Below are 20,598 nucleotides of genomic sequence, written 5' to 3'. Positions count from 1 at the left end.
GTCATGATCTGTGGCCGCGGGCCTTTTTTTAAAATTGAGCGCGGACATGGGTCGGCGCGTCGACCCAAATGCAAAACTGAGCGGACGCCGGGCGGGCGGCCGACCCAAACGGACAAATGCGCCGTCCGTTTGAGTCGGCCCATTGGAGTTGCTCTTACGGTTTAATGTGTCATCTTCCTCACTAATTCTTCCTTATGGGCAGTCTGGAACTGCAGAAATAATTTGGTTTTTAACAGAACAACAAATACTCATTTTTTGCAGGTTATCTTTCGAGTCACTGCGTTGATCCGTATGTGGTCGCTACTCACTCCGACGGAGGCCAGGGAGCGTTTGGTTACTGGATCTATCCGATGGGAGATGGTAGCTCAGGCTATTTTTAACCGGTTTGGATGGCGGTTATGTAATAGGATAGACAATTAGTTTTCCCATCTTTCTTTTGCCAACCGGTCGTGGCTTTACTTTTACTCTTCTGCTCTTTGTGAGCATTGTTTGGTTCGTTTGTTTGAGACTTCAAGACCTGTGTTGAACTTATTTGATGCATCGGAATCTCCCCCTTTTTAAAATAAATAATTAATTCTTCCTGATCGTCACTGACCGCTCCCCGCGGTTCTCACCGCGACCCTCCACCTCAGCCCGCGAGCTCCCCCGGTAGAGAAAAATCTTCGTACGTATGGCTCATGTTGAGCGCGCAATCAAATCAGTTGCCGGTGTAACCATCTTGGTCCCTGCTTGACTCTTCATTGATCTCTGCATCCGCCAATTAATCCCAGCAGCACTGAGAACCATGTAGTACCTTACCTGCCATGCCAAGCAACAATGCCAAGGCGATCGAAAGGAACGGGCACCGGATTATTTAGTGGGTGTGGAGCGTGCTCCCTTTCTGAACCACTTGTCTTTCTCCTCTCTCGTTTGAGTTCTCATGCTGCTCTAGGAGCTCCACACCCAGGCCAGGCCAGGCACGCTCCTCCTTCCGTCCTCAGGCCCCAATGGCAGAATGCGAACTTAATTCGGCGACGGGCCCTGGCCGCGCAGCCACGCTGGATCAAGATCCCGGGACGGAAGCTGCAAGCCCATGCCCCGCCAATGGTGGTTCGGATGTTAACGCTCAGAGGTTAGTGATGTGGAATGGAAACAGAAATATACGTATGTAGTATGTGCATGTGTGTACCTGCTTTCTGCTGCGTCTAGACGGTTTTCTGCAAATAACCTTTGGAGAGCTCTCCCACTAACGATAAATTGAAAATGATTCTATTTCCCGCTATAGCGTTCAATTTCGAGTCATTTAGCCAACTAAACCGCTATACAATACCATCCTTGCGCCTTTTTCTTCCTTATTTCTGATATATATGATGCATTGATGGAAAGCTTGGTTACTGAATTAGGACGACTAATTAGTGCTTTGGTTTTGATGTTTGAACATGTGTATATGTCAAGTATATGTGATATATCATATATGATGCCAGATTATGTACTTATTTTTTTTTCCAATTTTTCATGATTTAAGGAAAACGCTAAATGGGTCTTAGCTTTGCTATAGCTTTTGTCGGAGCCACCGCTAAATGGCAGAGCCCGCAATTCAAAACATTGGCTTCCGGTGCATAGTTTGTTCGCACGTTGCATGTGTGTGTGTCTTGATTGATTGTCGGATAAGTTGATCCTTTCGCTTCAACCTGCATGCATTTGTCCAATTGTTCATTTGAAAAATGTGTTTTGCAGTTATGGCAATCTTTTCATTTGGAACTCAACTTTATGTTTCGCGTAAAAAATTAGTGATTTCCAAGGAAAGCTCAAAATGACATTTGAAATTCAAATTTGTTTCGTATTTCTTGCACTCCGGCACCAGCATGCTATCGCTCTCTAGCCTTGGTGTCTAGCCTTGGCATGGCTGGGCCATTGTGAGGGTGGTGAAAAAAGAGAGGGAAGACATCAAACCTTGCTAACAAATGTGTGTTGTTAGAGCTTGAAGTTTCAAGATCCTGGTTCCTTGGAACCTGGTATTTGAAAATAATAATAATAATAATAATAATAATAATAATGAAATTTCAAAGTTTCAAAAACTCAATTTGTTTTTATGTAAAAACCTATACATGCTAGTTATGTATCTGTAAATTTTCATTAAACAATATGAAAATTTGTAACATACACAAACAAACAATTTTCTTGCCAAAAAACATGTTTGATTAATGTATTTGTCTTTTTTGGGTATATCACGTATGGATATATAATTTTATGAAATTTTGTATGCACCTGCTATACATGTATGTGTACATGCATAGTTTTGGGGTTTTTTCTAGATGTGGAAATAAGGGTTTTTGAGAAAAAAGAGGTAAAGGGCTATCTAGAGGCCAACACAAAAATGCACTTTTTGGTGTTGTTGGGCTTGCTATGACGTGGGCCTAGTTTCTAAAATGGACCCTTTGTATCATAGTAAGATGCAAAATAAGGAATAGAAGGATGTGGAAATAGAGTATTCAATATTAGAGAAAACTTCCAAGAGGTTAAGTGGATAGAAATTTACAATAAATCTAATGTGATCTGTAATTAAATCAAACAACTTATTTAGGAAAAACTTCTTAATATAGAATTCTCTACAAAAAATACATTTTTTAATCAAGTAGGTGCTTAGTTGTGCGAAGATCAAGGGCTCCCTTGATTCAAAAGAATGTCATAGGATTCTTAAAGGATTTGGTTCCTTAGGAATTTTTCATAATTATCATGTTTAAAAATTGTATTTTTTTCTATTTCTCAAAAATTCTACGAATCAAACAGGCCTCAAGCGCCAATGCGTATGCTCACAAACATTATGCAATAACGGGTAATATATTAATATGAAGATAACACCAATCACATCTGACATTTGCAAGAACACAATATAGAGACCTAGCCAGACATCGAGGATGCACAAATAAGAAAAAAGATTAAAAAATAAAGAAAGTTGACACAACCAAATGACGTGCAACAGACCAGCAACAACATCGTCCATTCCGATTTATTCATCAAACATCATCCATCATCTTTGATGACACAAAAATAAGATACATAGGCACTAACATTCAGGACGTATTTTTATAGAAGAAGCTCACCCGGATAAAATCGTAAAAATTTGCCCTCCAGTCTGCAAGGTGCGCCACAGCGACCTAGCCATCAGTCCTCGATCCTTGACAACACATAAGCTACGAAAAAGGTTCTTGATAAACAATACCTATAACGTACAGTACAAACGGCACCATCACACGATGCAATGCAACCACTGCAGGATGGTCACGAACTGGTCAACGGCGGCCAACCGTGTCAGTGTGTACGAGCGGAAAGATCATACCGTGGGGTCGGTAGGCGGTAGCGGCCGAATCCCGAGCGGCACACGGTCCTTCCCGTGTGGTCGTATGGTGGCGCCCTGGCGCGGCAGTGGGTCCGGTCAGGGTCGGGTGGCGACCCGCGACCCGATCGACGCGGCGGCGCGTGCGAGCGAGACCAGACCAAGCCACACCACCTTTGTTCACGCCTACTTTTCTCTTCCCATGTTCGTATTTTTTCTCGTAACGAACTTTGCTTTTCTCACTTTCCAGAGACCACCTGCCCCTGGACTGAACATGCACGCCTAGATCGCACCTGCGCTGCACAAACCTACCACCGCAGAGAGAGAGAGAGAGAGAGAGAAGGCTGCAAGCATTTTCTCAAAATTTACAGCCTACATTCCAGCACGGGAGTAGTAAAACGTGTAGAAGGGTTTGGTTTGGTGGAACTAGAGAGAATCCGCGCTCATGGTTCAACGTTCCGCCGGGTGTTGACTCCGGGCCGTTGAAAGATTCGTGCGCTGAATTCCCGAGCGAGCATGTGCTTTTCTTTGGCAACGGGAAGAAAAATGATGACGGGTCAGAGTAATCAAGGCCAGCCCGGTCAGTATAAACTGTCGAGCTTGATCTTTTGGCGTCGGCTACGCGTGTGCTACTACAGCTTCAGCTTGGGGCTGGGGCACACACCAGGGAAGGGATCACCGGTCCGTTTTTTCCTCTTCTCATTTTTAGTTTTCTTTCTTTATCGGGCTCCGTCGAAACCGGGTGGAAAGCGACGGGGCCTGAGAACGAACGCGCGCAAGTTCATCTCCTTGTACCCCTATATACTCCACTAACTCCAGTGGCTCGGTGGGAGTGCGATGCTCAATTGTAAATCGTTCGTGCGACTGCTTTCCGTTCGTTGGCTGCTCGCTGTCTCGTGACTGTGCTGACCACCACATGTTAGCACCGCTGCTTACCACATGAGGCCACGATCCGACTAAAAACTTGTTAACCATAAAGAAAGAGGGCAGAAACACAGTGATCAGCCCCTACTGGATAACTCATATGAGGCACACACACACTAGGCAATCATGTTCAAAGGACCACCGGGGAGCTAAAACGTGGAGCAGAGTTGTCGTATTAGCTCCATCAACAGAATAACCATCAATCATCAATAAGATAGTTTTGTCAACAATAAGAAAAACACTCTATCAGAGTCGTTAGGAGGGCATTTCATATTGAGCAGTGAGCCTTGATATTTGGAGTTTGGAGCGTTGGTTTAGAGTGCGCTCCATCCACCAAACACTATGAATTTCACCGTCCTCCTCAGCCTCTCGCGTGGCGTAGGCGAGCATGCCATCAGAAAGCATGACAATCAGTGATTGCCGTCACGTGCCAACTGCCTCGAGGTCTCTCCCACCATGCTTTTCCGTCACCCTTCGCCTGCTGCTATAATAATGTCGTCACCATCGTCGAATAGCTCACAACCTCCACTTCCAACACGGATGCCCGTAACTAGTTTCTCCCCCTCAATCACCATGCCGCTTCCCCTGCGGCCGGACTGGGTGTCGCTCTCGAAGGAGAAGCGGATGATGGACGATGAGCTGGCGGAGGAGGAGGTCACCCTCATCACTAAGGAGGAGGAGGATCGCCGTTACGCGCTGGAGGCCGCACGGCAGGATCCCGCCCTCGATGAGTGTTGGGATTGGAATCCGGGACCTCCTCCACTGTTTGGGATATCCAACACAGCCACAGGTACATGAAATCCCGTATTAGCAGGGGAGGTCTCGCCCCACGCAACTCATATCGGGCACCACATGCTCCCAAGTGCCTCTTTGTTAAGGAGGCATGGATGAGCGCTATGTCGCCCATGCCTCATGTGTCTATCCCGGCAACATCTTTAAGCATACCGACGCTAGGTAGGCGTTGCGGGTAGAGAGCATCGCGCCATCTAGCACCATTACGAGGAGAATCATGCGGACTTGGCGATGGAGAGGGAGCGCATCAGATGAGACAAAATCAACATGAACATGGTGACATTCACCGAGACAAACCACGCCCCATTGGGCCTTGCCTCTCTTGGAAAAAGGTCCTCCATGGCCTCGACGACGATTGGCAGGAACGACACGGAGACGAGGTCGCCGGACCTTCACGCCGTCGCTTGTAGAGGACGTGTCGAGTCATCACATAGGCATGTGCCCTTGCACTGCATTCACTCTCGTCGTGCCAAGGAGCAACTAGTGCTCCTCCCCAGACGTAAAATCTCATTAGCTTAGTAAAAATGTTGCTAATTGACTTTTCTACCCCTATGTAACCACTTTGTAATGCAATGTTATCTCTGATTAGTGTTATAATCCCTGAGATTGAGTTTGTGAAATTTTTAGTTGATGCAACAAAAAAACATAAATGAAAGGATACGGAGGTTGCATGATGCTCACTCTACATTTGTGCGCCACGACCCAAGAGTACTTTGAATGTACTCGCAAGCAACTCAAGAGTGATAACCGAATAATTATGCAAGGCTCTACTGCTAAATTGGCATTTTTTCAGAAAGCTAGTTTTTCTCATGCAAGTATGATCAACATTTTATCAAGGATATGAATGCGTCTGGAACAAGTATTAGGAGGTTACAGACATCAACATCGAGAAGGAGTTATGAACAACTCATGCTCAAGCTCATCGTGACTTCCTCACGATTCACGTCAACATGATTACCAAACCGTGTTGTTTTCCAGAAACATATGGACATAGTCTAAGCAGCACCACCCAACTGTCCTTGACCGTGGACATGGCTATTCGAATAGTTTTACACTCTGCAGAGGTTGCACACCTTACCCACAAGATCCGGGGAACTTCCGTGTCATCCACGACCCGCGGTACCTCAAGTACCCGGGGTAAGCACCCGATCACTATCTTTCCCTAGACGACACTAACATAGAGTCCACTCGATTGGTAGTAACCCCCGGGCCCAACATTCCACATCTTAAAATTGCGGAGCCTCGCTCCCATATTCATCACATACCACAAGCACGGGGTACCAACGGTGTGTCCGGTGCCCTGTGAAAACAGTCATGGACGCCCTACCTGGCACGACCCCGTCCCGAGAGAGCGCAACAACGACTCTCCCGTCACTAGTAATGCGGGCTCCAAGCTAGTATCGGCCTAGGTAATCAATAATGCCCTTTCCCATATAAGGGTAGAGTGGTTGCGCATGTTTGGTTGGGACGGTCGACAAATCTTAAATCTAATCCGTCTCTATAAACAACACTTTTATCAAGCCTCGGTACACTACTTCTCCACCAAGTAGTGACCTAGTTCATCATCATCTCCCAGGGGCATCAGTGGCACCCACTGGGGCTGTTTGCAAGTATGTCAAACCACACTTGTTTCTTTTCATGCATAACCCTGACACATTTTGCGTAGCCAACTACTACAGCATATTTCTCCAATCCATCAACACAACTCTAACACAAGGATAGAGTCATGAACAATGCAAGTACCAACGGGTATGCAACGGAGGCAAGCCCAGCAAAGTTGCCATTCAAGATACATCATGCACTCGATGAAACAATGAAAATGCTCTCATGATATAAAAGGGTTCAACATGGTCAAAGGGCTGCTTGCGGTTCATCAAAGTCTTCAAATCTTCTGGTCCATCTCCGAGCATTTTGTCTACTTCGTCAACTATCGTTGAAAGCAATCATATAAGCAACACAACAAGGCTGAAAATAAAAGTGCTCTAAAAATAGGAGTTGGACTTTTCTAGGATACCTCTGGTCATATGAGGAATGACCAAAGTGGTTTCATTGGAAGTGGATCAATGGGTTCCTTTGAACATTTCAATATGATGGAATCAAGAGAGTAGTGGATTTGCAAGAAGTGTACAGAAGGATTATTTAAAAAATGAGAAAAGGCACCCATCTAACAAGGAATGATTTTTGAAGCATCTAGGAGTTAGTTTCACTGGATTTGGAGTTGAAATGATTTCCCTAGGTATTTGCAAAGTTGACAAACATGAAGAAATGGCTCATTATTTTTTGTGGCACAGAAAGTATTAATAAAAATGTTCATAACTTAAGTTATGAACTCAGATGTATCTGGAAATTTGAATCATGGCATTTGGATTAAATTTGAGCCCTCTGTGATTTTCTAAATTTGTCACAGAATTAAGAAAATTGGAATTTACTAAATAAGTGTGAAGGAAAGTTCTGTGGAAAAATGTGCAAGCTCCTCTATGAGCTAGAGCATGATTTATAGAGTCACTAGAAATTTGAATCATCAAATTTGGGGGTAATATGAATATTTGGGAGATTTTACAAGTTTCTGGAAAAAGAAAAAGACAAAGGAAGGGGGGTTATACCTATACTGCGCACTGGGTGCAACATAGCGCCGCAGTGCACTGGGCCGGCCCAGCTGCACGGCCACGCGCGTGCTGGGGGCCACGTCGATGGCGCCTTCACTGGAGTGCGCCTCCCTGTGGTGAAAACGCTATGCGGCCTATGCCGCCTCCACTTAAGCGGGCGAGGCGTGGCCCACCCGTCAGTGGCCCCTGCCCACTGGCCGGCCGACAGGCGGGGCCCAGCTGCAGGTTCGTCCGCTACCTCCCGCGCGGGCGCGACGGGAGACAGAGCGAGCGCTCGACGGCTGCCGTCGGTGCTACCGGCCACCGTTTTTGGAGGTCCGGCCACCGGCGTGCTCAGCGGAGAGAGACGAACCAGGGAGACCCCACCACGGGTGCCTGCGTCGCCGGAGGGGAGCAGGGCTTCGCCCGCAGCGGACGGTGGCGTCGGGCGAGAGGGGTTCTGGGGTTGCGGGGCGCTAGAGGAGGAGGTAAAGGGCGGAGGAGCCTCGCCGGCGTGCGTTGGCTCCATTGGTGTCCAAAGGAGGGGAGGGGAGGCTTCGGTTTGCGGGAATTTGGGCAGAGACCGACGGCGGCACTCCGGCCATGGAGGGAGCAGGAGGGAACGAGAGGAGGTGCAGGTTGGTCCAGGGGGTGCACGGGAGAGAGAGAGAGAGAGAGAGAGAGAGAGAGAGCAAAGGAGCTCCAGAGGGAGGTCAGGGGCGGCCTTATATGGCGAGGCCACGACTCACCGTGGACGCGGCCTACGGGCACCCACGGAAATGGTCGCGGTGGCCACGGGAGGAGGCTCGGGGCTGTCTGCAGCGCTCGTGGGCGTGGTCCAAGTCGGGGGAGAAGGAAAGGGGGAGCGGGGCGTGCTCCAGGAGGGTCCCGAGCTCGCGCGCCCATTGGCTGAGCCGGGCGGCGTTGGGCACGGGCAGCAGGGGGTGAGAGAGAGGGGAAGAGGAGGGGGCCTGCACGGCTGTCGTGTTGCGGACGTCGAGGACCTCGACTAGCGCGAGGGGGAGGCTCGAGTTAGTCGAGGGACGCGGCGTCAACGGTCGGGAGCGCGATGACTTGCTCCAGAGCGCGTCTTTGGCCGGCGTCCGCGGCTTTTCGCGCGCACCAACGCGTCCACTTGTGTCTGGCAGTTGTAGGGCAGAGTAAACAATGGGAAAGTGGCATTGGATGCCCTGGGAAGCCACTGGAGGAGCGGTGGGGTTGAGAGAGAGAGGGAAAACTGCTTTCCAGGGGAGACAAATGGGTCTCTGCCCCCCTTAATCATTGCTCCTTGGGCAGCAAAGCATGCAGGAGGTAGAGGAGGACCAGGTGAGGCTGTGGGAAGAGTTTCAGCTCCTGGAGATTAGTGGAAGAGGTTGAAACTTGCATTTTGAAATTCTGCCAGAAGGTGTTTGATGGTAGTTTGGGCAAGGAATTTAATTTCACTTGATATGAAACTAAACAGGATGAAATGGCACATAGAAGTAGGGTGTTCCACCAAGTTTGAGCTCATTTGGGCAAAGTGGCCAATGTAACTTTGGTAAACCCTAGAAATCAACATAAATGGCTTTTCCAAGATTTAGTCATGCAAATCTATTCTCCTTGATGCACCACTTGGTGTAGTGTCATCATTTGAGGATTTGAACATGTACACAAAAATTCAGATCAAAAGGACACATTTGGCAATGTAGAGTTGTTCAAATTTGGTTCTGGACAGAAAGGGTTTTGAGGTACTTTGATCAAGATATCCTTCTCTCCAACTTGTGCCATTTGGTCTAGATGCATTATTACACCATTTGAGCATGTTCACCAAGTTTGAGAGCATTTGGACATGTTTGGCAGTGCAAAGTTGTTCAAACTTGGAAAAGGACAGAAATGGTTTTGAGAGGGTTTGGTGGTGCTATGTTGTTCCCCATGACATGAGACTTTGTAGGATCCTCAAGAAGGTCATTTTTGACATGCTAGAATTTCCCTGTATTTAATGGATAATACTTTCTTTGTAAACATTTCAAAAGCTTGAAATGTCTAGAAATAGTTTTTGAGGTATTTGACCAATAATTTGAACATGAACATGTGTTGAAACTCTTATATATGGACAATATATGTCCAGTGAGCTTCCTTAAATTTTCTCAAATATTTTTGGAATATTAAAATAATTTTAATCTATTAAAGACCATTTCTGGCCTTAGGAAAAAGCCTTTAAATAAAATATTAAAACAACTCTTAAAATAATAATTTTGTGGTTTCTGGGTGTCCTATATCTAATAGGAGTCAAATATAATTTTTGAAAGATTTTTCACACCCTTAATTAAGTACTTGTAATTCAAGTCTCAATTCAGGGGTTTATGGAAAACCTAATTTAGAAAATACTTTTTGGCCAAAATATTTTTGCAAGAAATTATTTTTATGTCCTACACACATGGCATGATCATTGGGCAAGGTTTTGGATCAAGGATAAGAAGTGTAGGGATGGAAGCTACTATATGACTTTTAGAGCACTTTTGAAAATAGCACAAAAATCCAGATCAAGGCAAGGACCAAAACACTCAAAAGTTTTTGTCAAACCACAATTTATCATGATTTATTATCTTAAGTGTTGTGGCATGAAAATCAGGGTGTGACATCTATCCTCTCCCTCTCAATGTTCATCCTCTTCTGCACCTCTCCGGACTGAACTCCAGCATCTTCCTTTGTACATCCAAAAAGAGCTTGTCCTCCTCCTTTTGATCCCTTTTCTCCTCCATTTTCTTCAATGACCCCCTCTTGTTGCAAAATATGTCTGTCCATGTGGCATACATTTTGCTTGTCGCACCGTCATGCACAACCCTATCCTTCTCCCACTTCATCCCCCTCAAGTGCCTATTCCTTTTTAGCTCAGTCCCATGTCTGCCCGCCCTTCCACCTGACTCATCACTGTCATCCAATTTGATAGATTGGTGAGCTTGTGCCATCGTTGTTCTTCTTCTTGACAGGGTTTTAAAGATCTCCAGAGAGGTTGGAGCACTTTGGTTTTCCATTCAATTCCATCCAACAGTGGGACATAATGAATGGTTTTTTCTTAACTTGATGGTACAAAGTGGCTGCAAACCCCATCTAGCAAGCAAAAATCACACAAAACATAATGCAAGAAATGAAGCAAGCAAGAAAGATGATGACCAATGTGAAGCCGACAAAACTTACATGGCTATTGACTCCAATACCACTTTGGTGCCTATTCACCACTTGTGCATAGAAACTTCAAACCTTGTTCACAAACTCTTGGATTGCAGACCATCTACATTGGAGACAACACTCCTTGCGAGTGGTGGATTGGATGCGGCTCCACGTAGTGCTTGTGTTCAACGTACCATGGGTGGATGTTTTACCAATACTAGGAGCCCTTTTACTCGGTTCCACATATATGATCCATGTTTGTGCCCAGCTAAGCATTACAGAACAAGGCATTTTCATGGGTTGAGTAAGCATTTTCTCTTGCCTTCACCTTCTTTTTTTGAGTGCTCGATGATTTCCCAACATCAAACATAGACGAACTTTGATCACACATCTCATAATTTTGAGGATCTTGACCGTCATTTATCATATCCATCATAAATTAGTCCTAAAGATGCATCACAGTGAAACCACCGTCCTAAAATTGATTTGATAAATGCTATGGGGCAAAAAGAAAGCACGGTCATTTTATTGAGGCATATTGTCGTACACTTGGTGGGCATGTCCGGCACTAGAGAGATTCCCAACATTGTCCCCGACTGTTGGAGTTGCGACGACTCGTACGCCTTGTCTTGAAGCTAATTGGGATGCCCGAGCATTGCGAAGTTGGAATTGGCACAGGTGCGGGCAAGATGGAAAATTACAAGGGTGTCCGGTTGGAAGTATTGTCGGCTAGCCGTTGCTCTAGTTACCATGAACAAAAAGGTTGTCGGTTCAAAGCGATGTTGCAAAAAAGGAGGACTGAAGCCATGCATCAATAGAGAGTTGTAACACTGTATAGCTTATGCAGTCGCCAAGGACCATAGGACCCCTATCTCCCAGTGATGTCTGCTGTTAAGAGCTTTCCTTGGAGGCGAGCTTAAGAAGAAGACGCGCCGACGATAAGCTAGAAGCCAAAATGAGGATCCCTTTCAAGGCGGTTCCCGCCAATGCAACACACAATCGCCGCCGCTGCCGGCCGCCCACCAACAATGCATGGGAGGAAAGTACTCCAGACCAACACCTTGAAGAAAAGTGAGCCTTACAATGCATGGGAGGAAAGTACTCCAGACCAACACCTTAGGGTTTCTGTCGGAACACGAGAAGGGGGCAATAGTGCCATATTTGGGCCTTGATGAGATTGTTGAAGTAATAAAGCTTGCCGTTGGCCCGAGGTATATTGACATGTTGGTTCGTTTAAATCCATCTAGTATGCAATGGAGATGTACGTTTGTCTATGGTGAACCGAGAGCAAGTGATAGGCACCACATGTGGGAATTGCTAAGGAGATTAAAGGGTATCTCAAATGCTCCTTGGCTGATGGTGGGGGATTTTAACGAGGCGATGTGGCAATCTGAACATTTCTCCGCTGCCAAGAGATCTGAACAACTAATGGAAAACTTTCGCGAGGTACTATCAGATTGTAACCTGTTTGATCTGGGTTACAAAGGTCCTTGCTGGACCTATAACAACAAGCAAGATGGAACGAAGAATGTGCGAGTTAGACTGGATAGAGGAGTTGCTAGTCCCGAGTGGTCGGACAACTTCAAAAAAGCCACTGTGGAGCATATATGCTCTTCTAGATCGGACCACTTGCCGCTTCTTATCCGGCTCGGTAAAAGAAAAGAATGGAGACCGAAGGGAGAAGGAAATCAGAAGGTGTTCAGGTATGAACATATGTGGGAGCGCGCTAGCTCGCTACAGTCCACGATTGATTGCACCTGGACGAGAGGAGGCCCTGCGGCGAACCTTCAGATTTTCACAGAGAAGCTAGCGAGTATGCAGGAAGAGCTCAAGCGATGGGCTGAGAGGGACTTTGGATCAGTCCTAAAACAGACAACACATATAATAAATAAGCTTAGCATGCTTTGGAATTCGCCGTACTCTGCAGAACAACAGATTTCCATCAAGAAATGGTCGGCTGAGCTGGATGAGTTACTACTTCGGGAAGAACTCATGTGGAGACAGAGATCTAGAGCCACATACTTGAGGGAAGGAGACCGGAATACAAAGTGGTTCCAGAGAAAATCCACCTGGAGGAAGAAGAAAAACGACATAACCAAACTGAAAGACAACTCCGGTGTGTGGAAGGAAGGCGAGAAAGAGATTCAGGAGATGACAAGAGGTTTCTTTCGAGCGTTGTATGAAAAAGAAGATGAGGTTTTCCCACATGAAATCTTGGACCATATTGAGAGGAAAGTTACGGATGATGTTAACACGAAACTTACCAAACCGTTTTCTGCAAAGGAGGTTAGTGATGCTTTTTTTTCAAATTGGCCCGCTCAAAGCCCCGGGTGCTGATGGATTCCCAGCTCATTTCTTCCAGAGGAATTGGGAGGTACTGAGGGACGACATTGTGAAAGGGGTACTGGGTTTTTTTGACACTGGAGTTCTCCCAGATGGCCTGAACGATACGGTAATAGTTTTAATCCCGAAAAGCAAGGACCCTCAGACCCTCAAAGACTACCGCCCGATCAGCCCGTGCAACGTCCTCTACAAAGTAATCTCCAAGTGCCTGGTTAATCGGTTGCGGCCTCACTTAGATGGAATCATATCTGAGACACAAAGTGCTTTCGTCTCGGGAAGATTGATCACGGACAATGCTGCCATTGCTTTTGAGTGCTTCCACAAGATTCAACACAGCAAGCATCCGCAGAACACACATTGCGCGTACAAGCTCGACCTAGCTAAGGCCTATGATAGGGTGGATTGGGAGTTCCTAGAAGGCATGCTACTGAAAACGGGTTTCAGTCAAAAGTGGATAGGATGGCTAATGCAATGCGTTAGGTCGGTCAGATACTCGGTGCGATGCAATGGAGAGTTGCTTGAACCCTTCGTCGCATCTCGAGGTTTGCGTCAAGGAGATCCACTTAGCCCTTATCTCTTCCTGTTTATTGCGGATGGTTTGGTTAAGCTCATAAATCTGGAAATCTCACAAGGCAATCTGTCGCCGCTAAAGATTGCAAGAAGCAGCCCCGGTATCTCTAACCTGCTCTTTGCGGATGACAGCTTACTCTTCTTCAAAGCGACGCCAGAGCAAGCCCATACCGTGAAAAGAATCCTCTCCTCCTTCCAGAGGGCCACCGGACAGCTGCTTAGTGAGAGTAAGTGTTCGATTCTTTTCAGTGAGGTGTGCCCTTTGAGTACAAGAGAGGACATAAAAGCAATTTTGGGGGTGGTATCCACGGCTTTTGAAGGGAAGTACCTAGGCCTACCGACACCGGAGGGTAGAATGAAAGACGAGTGCTTCCAGCCCATCATGGACAGGCTCAAGAAGAGGTGCACCGATTGGTCGGAGAAAACCATGTCATATGCGGCCAAAGATGTCCAAGTGAAGTCAATTGTACAAGCGCTGCCTTGCTACACTATGGGAGTGTTTCTACTCTCGATGGGTTTCTGTGAGAAGTACAAGAAGATGATTCGGGATTTCTGGTGGGGGGGATGAAATTGGCCGCCGCAAAGTTCACTGGATGTCGTGGGAGCGCATGACGAGGCCAAAGAGGGCGGGTGGTATTGGATTTAGAGACATGCACCTGTTCAATATAGCCCTTCTTGCCAAACAGGGGTGGAGGCTGATTCAGAACCCGGAGAGCCTATGTGCCCGTGTGCTCAAATCTAAATATTACCCAAACAGCAGCCTGTTGAACACCGTCTTTGCTTCTGATGCTTCGCCGGTGTGGATAGGTATTGAGGCAGGGCTGGAGCTGCTGAAAAAGGGCGTCATCTGGAGAGTGGGCAATGGAAGAGATATTTAGATTCAACGGGACCAGTGGTTACCAAGGAAAGAGGGTCTGATGACAGCATCATTCATAAGAAGATCGCGTCTCCGGTGGGTGAACCAACTCATGCTTCCAGATATGAAGGAATGGAATGTTCCACTTATCAAACAAATTTTCCATCCTTTCGATGCTGATGATATTTGTAGAATCCCAATCCCTAGATCGGATGTGAGTGACTGCATTGCCTGGCACCCTGAAAAGAATGGGATATTCACAGTGAGGAGCGCATATAAGCTGGCGGCGTCAGCAAAGAATAAAGCGGCCTTGGAGCCCTCGAGCTCGACAAACAACTCGGAGGACCGTAGCATATGGGATTTGATCTGGAAAGCTGAGGTTCCTCCGAAGGTGAGAGTCTTCGGCTGGAGGGTTGCAACAAACACCTTGGCCACGAAACGAAACAAGTTCAGGCGTACGATCACGTTCGATGCGACGTGTGATATATGCGGCTGTGGGGATGAGGATGAACACCACGCAGTTGTGGGATGCATCAAGAGTAGAGCACTCATGCACAAAATGAGGGAGGAGTGGGATATCCCATCGGAAAAGCATTTTCGGAATACTGGTGAAGATTGGCTACAGATCCTACTGAGCTCCGTTCCGAAAGATGTTCGCGCAAAAAATCTTGTTGCTATGGAGATGCTGGCACCTGCGTGACAATTGCATACACGGGGATGGCAAGGAGCCGGTTTTAGTATCCGCCGCCTATCTGTCGAAGATGCATGAGGAATGGAAGAACGTGGGTGAAGCCGGACAGGTGCTTGCCGGGAAGGACTGTGGGCTTCAGACAAACTCATGCCCAAGTACTCATACAACTCAAAGAAATCAGTGGACTGCACCACCGAGGGGCATAGCAAAATTGAACACCGATGCCTCTTTTCTCCCAAACACTAGCCAGTGTTGGGGAGGCGCAGTCGCTCGAGATCACAAAGGATATGTCTTCCTGTCTGTTGGAAGAGAGCTGGGCGAAGCTAACGACGCTCAGGAGGCGGAGGGGAAGGCGATCTTGATGGGCTTGCAAGCTTTGGCGCCTCGCTATAATGGGAACATCCTGATAGAGACTGACTGTAAGTCTCTCGCGGATGATCTCCAAGGAGACGGCCAAATCAGGTCAGCAAGTTATGGACTGATTATGGATATCAGATCGCTGCTCGGAGGATTTGAGAGCAAGCAGATCGCTCACGTTGATCGTCAGCGAAACTCTCTTGCACATGAGCTGGCAGCAGAAGCTAGAAGATCTGGGGATTTCTTTCTGATCGCTAATGTCCCTACTGGGTTACGTAACTTGATGTTCTCCGAATGTAACCCCCCCACTGGAGTAAGCATGTTTACTCTAGTCCTAAAAAAAAATTAGGCCTTGAAGAAAATTTGGTTGCTTGTGGGTGGCCATCATGCTCACCTAACCAATTTCAGGTTTGGGGCCTTCAAACCGATAAAGACCTCCAAACATCTAGTTGAGCACGATTGCCGATGCTATGGTCTTTGCCTTTTCCCATTTCCCATCGCAGTGGTCACGCCTCCAACCGTGGTCGTCAGCCACGACGACCGGCGTTTTGACATTTACCTCTTGCCATCACGGTGGTCGGTCACATCACCCTTGAACCATGGCCGACAGCACGACGATATCACTACTCATGCATTCTAGGGCACCACCGCGTCTTCTGCTAGCCATATGAACAAGGGGCTCTCATCGCCACCTTTACCATCGAGGGCTTGAGTCATATGGTTAACCCTAGTCACCCTACCATTGATGGAGTGCTCTTGGCCCCGACCATAGCTAGTAGTAGTCAGACCTGGTGTCTCCCTCCTCTCTCGCGGCTCCACCGGAGGGAGAGGGACGCACCTACTACTAGCCCGGTGGCAGCCATATGTCCGTGGGGCCTAGGGGTGTGTGTACAATTGTCAATTGAGCAGGAGCCTATACTAGTATTCCATTCCAAGTGCCCCGCGCCGACCACCTTCTTCAATCCGCAGCCAGGCGAGGCTGCTGCCCTCCATGTTCGTTTCCCTCTTCTTTCCATTTTGTATTGTGTACGTACAATAAAGAAGAGTTTGTTTAGTCCCCTCGTTTCCCCTTGTCTTTGTCATGGGTAACGAACGAACCAACCGGGAAGGAACCTTCGTCTCTCTCTCTCTGTCTCTCACCATCCGCGTCCCCGACCATTCCTCCCTTTCCCACGGCGCGCCCTCCGCTCCCCTCCCCTCCTCTCTGCCTGGCGGGCCCTCCCCGGCGGCCACGGGCGTCGGGGTCGCCTCCTATAAATAGGCAGCGCTGCTCCCTCCCGTCTCCACACCATCCACCGCATCCCATCCCAGGACATTAAAAAAGGACAAGAGCTCGATTCAAATCCAATCCTGCGCTACGTATCGCGCTTCTTCCGTCCGTGCGTTCGTTCCGAGGCCGAGAGTTTGAGGAGATGGCCGGCGGCGGTGTCGAGGACGTCTACGGCGAGGACAGGGCCACCGAGGAGCAGCTCATAACGCCATGGTCATTCTCCGTCGCAAGGTAACACCGCTAACCAAAACCGACATGTTCTGCTTCCTGATCCAAGCCAATCTTACGGCGGATCCCCCTCCGGCGGGGAAATGAAGCTCCATGGCAAATCGGCCTCCGCTATCTTGTGAAATTTTGTTGGTGCGGCGTGCGTGGGTGCGTGCTCCTGCGGTGATCCGCACCGGTACGGCGAGATCATGCGATTTCGGTTTCGGTCTCGCGTGACTTAGGATTTAGTCGGCAACTTACTATTTCGGTTGTAACCCATCTTTTCCTTCCTTCCTTCCTCACGCCTGCCAAAATATTTTCTTCGTTCTGGGATATCCTGCTCTGCCTTGTTAGCACGGACTGCGCTGAAAGTTCTCGTTCGCGTTACTCTGTTTCTCGACGTTAACACATGCATGATGACATTTCCCTTGCGTGCAATCAACCAACAGTGGGCACCAGCTTCTGAGGGACCCCCGGCACAACAAGGGGCTGGCCTTCTCCGAGGCGGAGCGCGACGCGCACTACCTCCGGGGCCTGCTCCCGCCGGCCATCGTCTCCCAGGAGCACCAGGAGAAGAAGATCATGCACAACCTCCGCAGTTACACCGTGCCCCTGCACCGCTACATCGCCATGATGGACCTCCAGGAGAGGAACGAGAGGCTCTTCTACAAGCTCCTCATCGACAACGTCGAGGAGCTGCTCCCCGTCGTCTACACGCCCGTCGTCGGCGAGGCCTGCCAGAAGTACGGCAGCATCTACCGCCGCCCGCAGGGGCTCTACATCAGCCTCAAGGACAAGTGCGTCGCTCTCTTTCTCTCTCTCTCTAGCGCTGTGCGTTTCTCTCTGACAGTAAACTGTTCGAGACTGGCGTACATGTCTGACATGTCAAGCACTTTTCAGGGGCAAGGTGCTCGAGGTGCTCAAGAACTGGCCTGAGAGGAGCATCCAGGTCATTGTCGTCACCGACGGCGAGCGCATTTTGGGGCTCGGAGATCTGGGCTGCCAGGTATCAATATGATCGATGATGATCCACCACCAACCTTTTTCTGATTCCTTTCCAAAAGAAAAAAAAAACTCTTTTCTGATTGTTAATGCTCATGCATGTTATGATGATCTTGTGCAGGGTATGGGTATTCCGGTTGGCAAACTGTCTCTGTACACCGCCCTCGGAGGAGTTCGCCCATCAGCTGTAAGTGTGGTTCTGAATGTTCTGAAAGCATGCAAGGATCAAAACCAGTGGATCGTTCTGCTGACTGATTTATATTAACAATGTATTGATCGTGATGCAGTGCCTGCCAATTACGATCGATGTTGGCACCAACAACGAGACATTGCTCAACGACGAGTACTACATCGGGCTCCGTCAACGGCGTGCTACCGGCGAGGTAATGCCGATGGCTGCACGCAGCAGTCTACCAGTGCATACTGTGGTTATTATTAGCTCGCCTCTGCAGCCGGTGAGCCGGGCAGACTCTTTTGACATGTCGTCGATGCTGAACTTTGTGTTTGTTTCAATGGCTGCCAGGAATACCATGAGCTTCTTCAAGAGTTCATGAATGCAGTCAAGCAAAACTACGGCGAGAAAGTCCTGGTCCAGTTTGAGGACTTTGCCAACCACAATGCATTCGATTTGCTCGCAAAGTACAGCAAGAGCCATCTCGTCTTCAACGATGATATTCAGGTGCTTCATTCATTCCCGTACTGTTGGTGCCAAGTCATCACAAGGCTGTCTTTATTATCTCCAGAGACACTGAACAGAAATGGTGATGTTGCAGGGCACAGCATCAGTGGTCCTCGCAGGCCTCTTGGCGGCCCTGAGGATGATCGGTGGAGGCCTTGTGGATCAGACTTACCTCTTCCTTGGTGCTGGAGAGGCTGGAACTGGCATTGCAGAACTCATTGCTCTTGAGATGTCGAAACACGTAAGACAGCAAGCTCTCTCTGCATTGTCTATGGATCAGCCAGTCCATGGTGTATTACGTATCGCTGATATTGAGTTGTTTGTACAGACTGAACTCCCGGTGGACGACTGCCGCAAGAAGATCTGGCTGGTGGACTCCAAGGTTGGTCGCTCATCTCATCTCAGGACTTCCAGCAAGATTTAGCACGACGTTGTCTCTGACACGTAGGGCTCGTGTTGTGCAGGGTCTGCTTGTCGAGTCTAGAAAAGAGTCTCTGCAGCACTTCAAGAAGCCGTTCGCTCATGAGCACGAAGAACTGAAGACCCTGCTGGAGGCCGTCCAGTCCATCAAGCCGACCGTGCTGATTGGAACCTCCGGCGTCGGGAAGACCTTCACCCAGGAAGTGATCGAGGCCATGGCCTCCTTCAACGAGGTACGCAGTGGCCATGATAAGCCTATCACATTTATTTCTTGATTCGAGCTGCAGAGGCGCTAAACAGAGGCCGTGTGAGAAATGCAGAAACCCGTCATCTTCTCGCTGTCGAACCCGACGTCGCACTCGGAGTGCACGGCCGAGGAGGCCTACACCTGGAGCAAGGGCACGGCGGTGTTCGCGAGCGGCAGCCCGTTCGACCCCGTGGAGTACGAGGGGAAGACGTTCGTGCCCGGGCAGTCCAACAACGCCTACGTGTTCCCCGGCTTCGGCCTCGGCGTCGTCATCTCCGGCGCCATCCGCGTCCACGACGACATGCTCCTCGCCGCCTGTAAGTATCTGCATCATCCCCTCTCGCGCGTTTGCGGCGGCTGGTGACTGAATCTGAATCTGAATCTGATGGGTGCAGCGGAGGCGCTGGCGGAGGAGGCGACCCAGGAGAACTTCGACAAGGGGCTTATCTTCCCGCCCTTCACCAACATCCGCAAGATCTCGGCCAGCATCGCCGCCAAGGTGGCCGCCAAGGCCTACGACCTGGGTCTGGCCAGCCGGCTGCCGCGGCCGGACGACCTGGTCAAGTACGCCGAGAGCTGCATGTACACCCCGCTCTACCGCAGCTACAGGTGAGCGTGGCGGCAGTTTTGCGGCGAGGACGGACGGAGTCATCAACCAATAAAGTCAATCTCCTTCCCCCACATGCCAACCAGCTCAAGCTTCAGCGACGCAACCTAAAACATAGGCTTGTTTTCTTCTGTGTCCGTCTATGCGTATGTGTACTCTTGTGCTGTTCTACTTTGCTTTGCTGTACTGTAATGTACTGTTTACGGGAGCACGGCACGCACCTGTCTATCTGTGTCGAGGTGCGCCATCGTCGTCGTCGATTCTTTTGTCAGATTGAGTTAAACGAGTGAATAGTTTGATGATTTGTGTTACCAGGGTTGCTCTTTTACTTCCCACGCTCGACAAATGTGCTCAAGAATTGGGATGGGTTTGTGGACGCGGAGTTTCTAAGATCGACCTCAAATTAGCTCGGGTGAACAGTAAAATTTAAAAATATTAAAATAAATTTAAAAAGATTCTGAAATTATTCCAGAGCAAAAATTGATAAATGTTTTCGGTGCTCATAAAATTCCATGAAAGAATGACATTCGTGGAAGAGGTGGCAACCATGACTTCCGCGAATGTCATTTCATGATAAAAATT

The 20,598-nt window shown here is 48.4% G+C and overlaps 1 protein-coding gene across 2 annotated transcripts; it reads left to right on the top strand.

Annotated features, from left to right (window-relative positions):
- The first annotated feature begins 835 nt into the window (after positions 1–835).
- On the top strand, positions 836–20,327 carry LOC123180732 (NADP-dependent malic enzyme, chloroplastic). Of its 2 annotated transcripts, none has more exons than XM_044592854.1 (11): positions 836–1,111; positions 17,511–17,858; positions 17,962–18,067; positions 18,185–18,250; positions 18,351–18,446; positions 18,587–18,742; positions 18,837–18,983; positions 19,071–19,124; positions 19,207–19,395; positions 19,483–19,726; positions 19,805–20,327. In XM_044592854.1, the coding sequence occupies exons 1-11, from the start codon at positions 987–989 to the stop codon at positions 20,020–20,022; spliced, it is 1,749 nt and encodes a 582-aa protein (XP_044448789.1). In that variant the 5' UTR covers positions 836–986; the 3' UTR covers positions 20,023–20,327. The 2 variants fall into 2 exon arrangements, with proteins under 2 accessions (XP_044448789.1, XP_044448790.1); XM_044592855.1 differs by lacking the exon at positions 836–1,111 and adding an exon at positions 16,828–17,085.
- Positions 20,328–20,598: the final 271 nt, after the last annotated feature.

The sequence above is a fragment of the Triticum aestivum genome, chromosome 1D, assembly GCF_018294505.1.
Source record: "Triticum aestivum cultivar Chinese Spring chromosome 1D, IWGSC CS RefSeq v2.1, whole genome shotgun sequence".
NCBI classification, from domain to species: domain Eukaryota; kingdom Viridiplantae; phylum Streptophyta; class Magnoliopsida; order Poales; family Poaceae; genus Triticum; species Triticum aestivum.
The sequence above is the reverse complement of the archived record's forward strand: the minus strand, read 5'-3'. Positions and strand labels throughout refer to the sequence as shown.